Source organism: Chroicocephalus ridibundus, chromosome 18 (assembly GCF_963924245.1).
Source record: "Chroicocephalus ridibundus chromosome 18, bChrRid1.1, whole genome shotgun sequence".
In the NCBI taxonomy this organism is placed as follows: Eukaryota; Metazoa; Chordata; class Aves; order Charadriiformes; family Laridae; genus Chroicocephalus; species Chroicocephalus ridibundus.
The window spans coordinates 1,644,406-1,654,873 of record NC_086301.1 but is presented as its reverse complement, the minus strand read 5'-3'; the positions used below and the strand labels follow the sequence as shown (position 1 = coordinate 1,654,873).

The following is a 10,468-nucleotide window of genomic DNA, read 5'->3' as shown; positions in this document are numbered from 1 at the left end:
TAGGACTCGCTCAAATGCCCCAGGAGATAGACATATCAGTTCTGTTTTATTTCTTTGGAATGGTGTGAACAGTGCTTGCTGGCAGTGGTTTCTGGGGTTGTTTTGTAGTCCACAGGCTTAGAAAGGGAGAACCTCATAGTAGCTGCCTTTTATCCTGACAGGCCCCAGCCAGACACGCTAAAAACAAGCTGGTGTGTGTCCCATTGTTTCGTCCTGGTTTATCATTTACTCTGTTGTGTTGGGTGGAGAGCACCTAATTTTCTGTCAGTCATGGTTGCATAGAGTTGGATCACACAGCAAGGAGAATTAAGCATCAGTTGAACTTACATTTTGCATGTTCTGGTTACTGTCTAAGCTGAAGACTTCACGGCAGGGATTATCTTTCTGTTCTGTGTTGGTTCAGAACTTAGTAGGCCAAGACCTTTGGTTCATGCCAAGGATCAGAAAGGCCCTTAAACTGAAATTTCAGTTTGTTAGTTCTGGGGATACATAGTTTTCTACCCTAGCAGTATGAAGGCGATTTTTTTTCTTTTTTTTCTTTTCTTTTTTTTTCTTTTTCTTCTTTTTTGTATAAAGAAAATAATCTTGGAGAGAACTATCCACAAACTGCATTTGTGTGGCAGTCTAAGCTGAGGTTATACTGTTGTGCTGGCTAAGCCTGGCTGAGTTCACATGTGTCTGTTGGATTCGTTCTTGCATAATTACCAACCGTTTCAGTGGGTAGCTTGAGGAAACAGTGCAACAGTAAGTGCAACATAAATATAAATATTCTTAAATGAATTAATGACGTTCTCCAGCATATAGGTCAAGTGAAATGCAAAAGGGAAAAAACTTCCACGTGCCAGTTACTTAACCTTGGCATAAGCTACCACACAGGGCTCAGCTGCAGTGCGCCGTCAGCACTGCCAGCTTCATGCAGTGCCTTCACCAAAACCTTTTATGCAAGACCAAGTGACAGAGATGGACAGCTGAAATACTCCCACTCGTGTGAATTCTTACATTGGGTGTGCTTAGCCAAGTGAAGTCCATAATTGCTTTTTTGTGGCATATTAACTTCTGCATAAAATACAGCATTAAAAATACTGTATTTATCATACAAATTGTCTGCAGTGCCATAGTGGTCTGAACAGCTTCTATTTATTTTCTCCATGCAGAGAGATCGCGAGTTTGTAGATTCCACACAACTGTTTATTGTTGCCAACCAAACTCATGCAGGTTGGTGCTTATGTTTCACTCCTATGTATTTGTTTCCCTCAACTGTTACAGCTCAGGTAGACAAACGGTGTCCCAGTGAGAGCAGTGGCTTTCGATCCTTGTCTTGAACCTGCACTGCTATGGACCAGATGTGAATGAGTATGGCCAAAAAGTAAATACAGGAAGCAGTTGCGATGCCAGAGTACCAGCATGACTGCTGTTTGCTAGGTACTTATCTGTTTTTCATCCCTTCCTCCTCCAAATCCTCCCCAGTCTGCTTCTGTCTAGAAGAGAAGAGAGACGGATACATTTAAGAACAGTTTATTTTCTGCCTGTGTCTTTCTGCACCCCTTCTTTCCCATGTCTGATTCACCTAGCTTCAGTCTAGACAAAAGCTAGAATTCTTAAGGATAGTCTGGAATAAGGGAGAGAAAGAAAAAATGCAACTAATCTGAAAAGCAAGTCAGAAAAAATGCAAGATCTCATCTGAAGGCCATCTTTTCCTGTTAGGTGCACTATGTATAGCATAACCTAGGTCCCTAGAGTCTGACGCCTTACAGCTAAACACCAGTGTTTGCTGCTTCTGGTAAAAAGAACGAAATAAGCATATAACATCAGGGTAGCTTGTGCAAGTCTCTATTTAATTACAGTGCTGCATGAAGACATTTGTTGGTGTCACATGTACTTGTGATGGGTATTATACATTCTTAACTCTTGAGGGAGTCATGTTTTCACTGGAGATTTTCACCACAGAGGTAGTGGCTTTTTTTTCTGTTTTCCTTTTTATTTCAGCAGGATTTAATAAGCTGGTTAGACCTACTGTAATTAGTTTACTCTTCAATCAGGAAGATAAACAGTATCATGACTGTAGTGGGAGCAAGCAGGCAAGCGCCAAATACAGTGCAGGCAGAATTCGCTAGCTTCTTAATTAAAACCTGTTCAGGGGGTGCAGAGAGCCCCGCGGGCTTCAGCGAGCTGTGAATCACAGGGAAGAAAAGCAGGAACAGGAAGACTCAGTAAGCAGAACTAAAGCTTCAGTTACAAATAATGAATCACAAAATAGGGACTATAGCAAGGGTCTTAAGTTCTTCTTCAGGAACAAAGAAACGAAATCTTCTCAGCAATGTGTTTTAAAAAACATATCAGTACCCTTACCATCATCAGCATGTCCCACCATCTGAAGTCCTTGGGAAAGCAGTATTTTTTCCAGAGTGGAAGTAGCAGTGAGGACTGTATTTGCTAGACTCAGATCTGTGAGCAAGAGGCCTCAGAGTCCTGTATGATGCAACAGACTTCTCATAATTTCAGAAGTTTCTACAAACACCTTCCATCACAACTACGGGCTAGTTGTCATTGTGCCAGGTGCTGTACAAACAGATTGCAAAGACTGTCCTTGCTCTTGCCGTTAGTTTATTCTTTGTAAAGCCAGAGATGATGATAAATTTTGGTCCTCTCTTGAAGAGAGTTATGAAGGCTTGATTCATGGGTGGAAAGCGCTTTAGTTTATTGTCCTTAAGAGTAGATGTTTTATGGGAAATGAAAACTTGCTGCAGAGGAGATGAACAGACATGACATTACCACCTTTCCAAGGGTAGTGGGGATACAGATATTCCCACAAGATACCTTTGAGTTTGGAGTATTAGGAATGAGTGACTTAAAATGTCATTGGGATGAACGATGGGCTGCAGGTAATTTCTCCCAAAAAATACTTAATGTTTAGGAAACAACGCCTGGGTTTTTTGGTCCAAGTTAGCAAACGTATGAAGGACATAAGCCCTTTTTCAGCAGCTCTCTTCCTCCATGATGTTTTGGAAGAGTTATTCATCTAGTTGCTCAGGTGAGTTGAGCTACAATGTTCCACATCTAGATTCAGAAACAAAATTTTCAAACAAGGTGCACTGTATTGAAGATGATGATTTTGTCCTGGGTTAACACTGAACACAAAATAGAATCATGGCACAAAGTTAAGACATTATTCACATTCCACTTATTTTGAGGGCTCACACCAGGTTTTAGTACAGGGCAAATATCACCTATGGCAACTTCCAAATGCTTTAGAGCTTTTTTTGTCTATATGCATATTATTTTCTATTTTGATTCAGCTCCCCATCTGTTAATTCACTAAGTCAAATGGCACCTTTCTGCTTTGCGATTGTAAATATGTTAGAAAATTGAGCAGTAGCTTGTTACTATTTTTCCACCAATAAACCCCTACTGACTTCACATTATTCTTTGAATCTTTTAAGTAATAGCAGTCTGAGTTGATTCTCATTACTGAGTAAACTTGCTCAGTTAAAATTGGGGAAACAAAGAACAGATAACGTGTGCCTGAGATCTCTTGAGTTAGTGTTTCCAATTTTCTGATTAAAAAAGGATTGGAAAGTTTCCTGTGCTTCTGTAAGAAGTGTTTTTTCCCCTTGCCTGTAATCCTATTACAGCTCAAATTATAAAGGTTTCCTAGCTATGCATTACAATGCTAAGACAGAAGAGTGACTGGTCCCATCTTACATATTCATAACACTTTGTTCTGACAGCAACATGTAACACCCAGTTCATGTATGTCAATAAAATGTCACTCTGATAAGCATGTACTCTCCTATTCAGTTAATACATAGGACCTATTTCTGCTGAGAGTATATGCTAAAATCCCTCACTAAGCTGGGACACATTTAGGCATCTGTAGGATCACTCTTTATTTAAATTTATAGCTGTGAACAGATCTTGAAGAGCCATGTTTAAATGTTATACAAGTCCATGGGCTAAATACTAATAACACTGGCTATTGGCTTCTTCCAGGAATGCAAAGTTTAGAATGGAAATTTTTGGATCAAGGTGGGGGTCCTGTTTCAGTTTCAGAAAACAACTGAGAACATGTGTTATAGCTGCTTGGCATAATTTCTTCTCGATATACAGCTGGAGCACATTCTACCAGTGCAGTCCATCCCACAGGAAAATGCTTTGTTAGCATTGTTAGGAAAACCAGAGAATAAAGAAGACCCCCCTTGGCAGCGGTCTTTATCTATCCTGAAGCAGAAACTATGCGAATATTCCACACACTGCATAGAGAGAAAAGGGATTATATTGCTCTCCAGATTGCATTTTAACATCTTTACAAAACAGCAGGTAACTAGAACTTCAGAGCCTGCCTCTGCATATGGCTATTGTAATCATCTAGTTCTCCAGATCCTACATTAATTTCTAGCCAGTCCTATTTCCATGTCATTTTATTAATCTTACTATAGTTTCTTTACAGAGGTATTACAAAATATATTTTGAACTGAGTATAATTAGTAAGTACAGTGTGGATTTGGCAATGCCAGAGTCAGCATGGTAAAATTATGCTGTTATAGGTTTTCAATTGTTTTAATGCGTGAAAAATAGATATCAGAGGGTAAGGGATGCTGGAAACATCCAGACCTTTCCACAGTCCAACTCGGACACAGGATTGGGTCCAGCTAGGGACTCTCTTGGGCTTTTATTCTGGCTTTTTCTAAAACACACAGTTTTATCTCATTTACTGTTAATTTAAACTAGGCACGATGTTATTCTGCGCTCTCTCTATTGAGAGACATAGGCAAATCATATCTGAGGTGGTCCTTGGCTTCATGGTACCCTGAAGTGAGGTGAGAAGAACTGGACCTAACTTAGCTGACTTGTTCAAGTTCACATCTGAGATGGACACGGCTGCAGATGCCTCACCTGGCACGCTGTCTTCATGTTTCCGTGGAAACATTCACCACACTAACACTCCTCACCTAGTTTTTTAACTTCTTGTAAGAGACTGGAGATGAAATGCTGGTGGGCAGAAATTGCTGCTGGGCTGGCTGATGATAGATGACAGTTGGTGTCCTGTTTGATCTGAATGTGTACCATGCATATAATTTCTTTAGTTTCTCTCCTTCTATTTTTTGGCTTGGGCTTCTGTTCAACTCATTTATTCATATTTACACTGATGTACTGGTCCCACATGAGACTTATGCTCCCCTTCTTCCTTTTGCCTGTTGCTTGTAGGCCCACATTGTTGCAGGGATTGGATCTGTAGGTGGCAGAACCTTCTTAGCCCGCTTGGGGACCTCTTAAAGTTTTTTCTCAAGGCTTCAGGAGTTTAATACTGGGTAAGTCAGCTCGAGGTGAAGGCAAAGCTATTGCATGGAGTTTCCGCAAGCTCTGTCTGGCTCCTATTGTAAAGCGGAAAAGATGGTCTTGTCTTTGGTGAGAATTGTATCAATGACGTAACACGCAAGCCAGTAGCGGCAGTGACCTATCGCTACCTTCACATGGCTCTGTCTGTGTTTAATGCACTCAAGGTTAGATGGCCACAGGCAAGAATCAAGTGAGTATGCCTTGATTTTTGCTTCCGCTTTAAACACAGTGTGAGGGTAGCTCTGAAAAGTGCCTTTGGGATTGGTGTCCCAGAATCCAAAGATCACCTTGAGGGATGAGAGGACCTCCCACATGAAGGCCCTCGTTACATCCCCACCAAGAGGCGCATGGGCATGGCAGTGGTGTAACACTTTAGGCCTCATGCCCAATACAAGAGCTCGAGACCTCTCCATGGCTGCCCATTTGTGTGCGTGAATGGCATTGGTTTCTTTTTTCTCATTCTTAAAAATGCGGTTGCTGTTTTTACTTTTAACAGTGGAGGATCTTCATGAAAGCCTTACGAAATTCAATGTTGAAGGTGGTGTAAATAATTGGGTTGACAGCACTGTTGACATATCCAAGCCACGTAAAGGCGCTGTACATTGCTGGGGGGATGTTGCAATCGCAGTGCATGTTCAGGATGTGAGTGATGAAGAATGGGAGCCAGCAGATGATGAAAACACCTGGGGGAAAAGGAAAGAGACAGATTTTGATTGCTGAAAGCTGGACAAATTTTGAGACTATAAGAACAGTGAGGATGTTTTGGCATAAAAGAAAAATGTTTCCCTAAGGAATAAGCCTTCTGTTTGTCTGTTAGGTCTCATAGTCTATATTCTGAGTATCCAGGTATTAAAGAACTTTTTGGATAATTAGGACAGTTGCATCAAAAAATCTGGCCTTCAGAGATGCCAGTTTCTTTCTGAGCTATGCTGCCTTTTGTGTTCCAGAAAGCCCATGAGCTCTCTTGCCCCTGCACCTAGCTGTCTTTTGGCAGTCCAAGCACCCCACAGATGGACAGCTTTCTGAGCCTTTTGTACAGCGCTGGGAAGGAGGTAGCCTTCCTATTGGCAGCACCCTGCCTACTTGCCTACGTATCCTCTAACGTATCCAGAAACTACTTCTGTGGAGGTCTGGAAAAATAGTCTACGCTGGACATTCAGACTGGCTACCCTCATCCTGGCTAGCTATTGGTTTTCTGCAGAAACACAAGAGGAAGCAAATGTGCACTCTCACCAAGTACAATGGCTAGCATCTGAGTGGCTTTCTTTTCCTTCTGTTGTGACAGTTTCCTCCTGCTCACAGTCTTGAGAGAGGTCCTTGTCTTGCCATTTGGCATAGACTGGATCTCAAAGACCTTGGCTGTGTAGGGTGTTTCTTTGGCATGTCCATTCTTCTCTATTTTCCCAGGGCTGTCCAAGGCCTGCAGGGTTGAGTTGGTGCCCTGATTAGAAGCAACTGGCACAATCAACTGATGGTTACTTGGTGCCGCTGGTTTGATGGTGATTTTCTCAGGGGGACTGGTACTGGACACCATCTCCATTTCCATATCTTCTATGTGACTCTCCGGCTCCTGGACAAGAATCAAATGTCCGCAACACAAAGACAGATAAATATACAGAGAGGAGCAACGAACATTCCTTACAGAGTGAAGCTGGATGATGTTGAAGAACAATCAATCCCTCTTCTCCCTCCCTACGTTTTTGGTAGGTGCTTGGAGAATGGCCTGTAAAGTGTTTACAGATAAGAATACTTTTGGGTAGATGGGATCAACAGAACTGCAGTGATTGACTCTCCGTTATTGCACAAAGAGGCTAAGAAATGGGAGAGACACTGTCTCCGCTCCCTGTAGATTTTATTTCATTTTCAGAATATAAATAAATAAAAACGAAATCAACAAGCAAAACCCAACAAAGCCAATGCGGTCCAAGACTTAAAATAAATAACAGAGAGGAGAAGAAAATCAAAGACAGAAAATGTTAAAATGTCATGGCTTTTACAGCTGATCTTTAGGTGAGCTTAGTCTGGCTTTTTGAGCTCTATGATCTTAAACCCCCTGCTTCACTCTAAGGAATGGGAAGAATATTTAAATTTTAAGATTGAATGGTAACCTTTATTCTTAGTTTATTTTTCTCCCACCCTACATAAATTCATTTTGTGGCCTGAGAGGCGAAAAGGGGAAAGCTAAATGCTCTGAAAAGCTACGACTTCTCTGTAACACTCACCACTTTGCGCTTATTAACTTGGAAACTCCCATTGGACTTCACAATAACTGTGCAGAGCTTGACGTCTTCTGGATGAGTGCATTTGTCCTAAGGGGCAAGCACCAGCTCAGAGGTTACACAAGCAGATATTAATTGGGAAGGGAAGCTGGTAAGGGAGGCACGTGGAAATACAAACACAGGGCAGGAAGCAGAAATTAATCAGTGTGACTATGGTGCTAAGAATGATGGAAAACTACTCTGAAGAAGCAGTGATGGAGGCAAGTATCCCTTATGCTTTTCACCAAAGGAAGGAAACCGCAAAGATCTGCTAATGTTTCTGTCTGTCCCTCTCTCGCTGCCTTCTTTGCTCGGCATGGCACTGGCCTCTGAGGCAACGCAATTTGGAGGCAGCGCCTCTGGGACTATACATTCCTACTGCTTGTTTTGCATGTGCCACGAGAGTAGCGTTTTGACAAGCAGTCTCGCACTTAACACGCTCAGCTGGACTCCACTTACACACATATCTCATGCTCTGAGAGGCTGTTTTCACTGCAGAGGTATCATTACCAGCGATGTAGTTTGCACCCCAGCCACGCAAACAATTTCCATTGAACTTCTTCATCACAACAGCAGGACTGACTCAGAAAATAGTATAGCCTGTAGTCAGGCTACTAACCCAAACTTAGAGCCAAAGGAAATGCAGCCTGGTTAATGAAGCAGCTCCTAATGCAGATCTGCTGATGAAACATCCCCTGAGACCCAGGGAGGCCTGTGAAGCACCAGCCAGTGACCTGATAATCCACTGTGCGACTGGGACTCCAAAATGGCACAGGACACAGCGTTCACCTTTGTGATCCAGTATTTCACCTAGTCCAGCCAGTGCCGTTTGGGGAAAGGAGGACGTGCTTTGGGGAACAAAGCGGAGCAGGAAGGGGAAGGGACGGAGACTGCTGAGAGCAAGGCAGAGGTCTAGTTACCTTCAGCGGGGCTTGCGTGTCCGAGTCCAGGCCGTGGCTGCTGCGCTTGGTGTTGACGCGCTTCCTGCGCTTCCGCAGCACTATGTAAATCTGCACATACACCAGCAGTGTGACAATGAAGGGAACGTAGAAGGAGACGATGGAGGAATACACGACAAAGGCAGGATTGGCAATGATGCACTCATTCTCGTCTGGAAGACAAAAAGTTTCAGGCTTGTTGTCGCTGCTGCTAGGAGCCAGGTCTGGCTTCCCCCTCTTCTCTCCCTCTTTCAGAAGGCACAGAGGTACCCAGAGAGTGAGAGCTTTGGGTTCTAGGGGGGACCACTGCGTCAGCTGGAAGTGGTACCAGAACAGCAAACTCCCCTTGGGTCACAGGGAGTCACATACGACCCGAAGACCCTGGATATTGCTTGCCTTCTAACTAGAAGCCTGCAAATCCCATGCTGTATACAATCGAGTCTTCCTATGCAACTGATGGCTGAACTCCCGGTTCCTTTCTTGCCTGTCTCAGTGAAGCTATTTGTCCCATGACTTTCCTTTTCATGTGTTTTAATGTAAGAGAGGTTTTGATTTTTGTAGTGGACAAATGTTAATGTAACATTGATGAGTGCTGTGTAAACTTCTACACAACCTCAGTTCTGATGTGTCTAAAACACTGGTCTGGAACAGCAAGAGATGAAACGGATCCAGAAGCAGCTGACAGAAATAGTCTGGGATGACGCTAGGAGAGGAGACCTGAAACAGAGACGGACACATCCCAACACACCTAAAACCTGATCCCCATGTTTATTCCTGACTTGTAACAGAAGACTATCTGGGAACCCACTAAAGCCAGAAAGATGCCAATAGCTGGCTGCAGGTGGCATCACAACTCACCTGTGTTGTTGAGGCCAAAGAGGAGTGGGCAGGAGATGGCAAATGAAAGCACCCAGACCACAGCAATCATGACTGTGACCCTGCGCTTCGAGCTGTAGCGGGTATTATACAGCATTGGCATTGCTACTGCTGTGTACCTGCAGTGTGAACATACAAATACAGTTTATTGTTATTCTGCCAGCGCTGACAAACTTTGTGGGAAATTACACCTAGTTACTGTGTCTGAGAGCCTGGTCCAGCAAGAGAATATAGGGCAAGTCAGGTTTCACGAATCTCCAAGGGGTCTGCATTCCTTGTTTTGGAAGGCACGAGGCTGGGGTCAGCATTTTTCTTCCACACTCTCTGAGCTGCTGCCTTCCCACTGATGATCGCTTTGCTATTAAAGTATATAAACAGAAGGACTGAACTAATGGGGACGTATACAGACAATTCCATTTACATTCTTGAGACCAGTGTTTCTATGTCTGCTTCTGATGGAATCCCTGCTCAGACCTCGTTTAGGTCCTCTAAATCACTCTTCAAGAGATGTCAACACCACTAGCTCTCAGCATTTTCAAGTCTCTGTGTTACAGGTAAAATTAGACCATATAAAGATGGCCACGACTTGCTGCTGTGGGTTTGATACAACTTGCTGCCATGGAGCCCTCACCTGTCAATGCTGATGGCACAGAGGTTGAGGATACTGGCAGTACACATCATAACATCAAGGGTTACAAAGATATCACAGTGGATCCGACTAAACCTCCACTCCCCGACCACCTGTAAAGAGAGAGTATAAGGTCAGTAAAAGAACTCACTGAGAATGCACAGCTAATGAGAGGGTCTAAAGGGAGGATTTTGCACAAAGACACAGACGCTTGCTTGTAGCTGGAGTTCGGCTGGTTCAAGCGGGATTCAAATTTTGTCTACAGAAGTTCCAGCTGGAATCGGGTCATATGTAATCAGTCACATGCTGCATCAAGTAGGATTGTTTGCCATTGAGTGCCTTCAAGGGCTTTCTCCTGTCTAGTCTAAAGGTGTCAAACGATGGCATGGCCGCAAAGGAAGTACTCTGCTCCATCCAAACCATTTCTTAGA

At 43.2% G+C, this 10,468-nt stretch overlaps 1 protein-coding gene across 2 annotated transcripts in view; it reads right to left on the bottom strand.

The window, feature by feature from the left end:
- Nucleotides 1-1,296: 1,296 nt before the first annotated feature.
- The window catches only part of LOC134525007 (D(2) dopamine receptor), a 33,354-nt gene continuing 24,182 nt past the window's right edge, over nt 1,297-10,468 (bottom strand). Inside the window, exons 3-9 of one of the 2 annotated variants that reach the window (XR_010073661.1) lie at nt 10,041-10,150; nt 9,392-9,528; nt 8,516-8,706; nt 7,560-7,646; nt 6,571-6,907; nt 2,350-6,020; nt 1,297-1,478 (exon numbers count right to left, since the gene is read on the bottom strand). Coding sequence is in view for 1 of the 2 variants with exons in the window: in XM_063355409.1 (XP_063211479.1) it covers nt 5,827-6,020; nt 6,571-6,907; nt 7,560-7,646; nt 8,516-8,706; nt 9,392-9,528; nt 10,041-10,150 (1,056 nt within the window). In the remaining variant the exon portion in view is untranslated. Of the gene's footprint in view, nt 1,479-1,499; nt 6,021-6,570; nt 6,908-7,559; nt 7,647-8,515; nt 8,707-9,391; nt 9,529-10,040; nt 10,151-10,468 lie in introns of those variants that run through there. The other variant, XM_063355409.1, reaches the window with a different exon arrangement.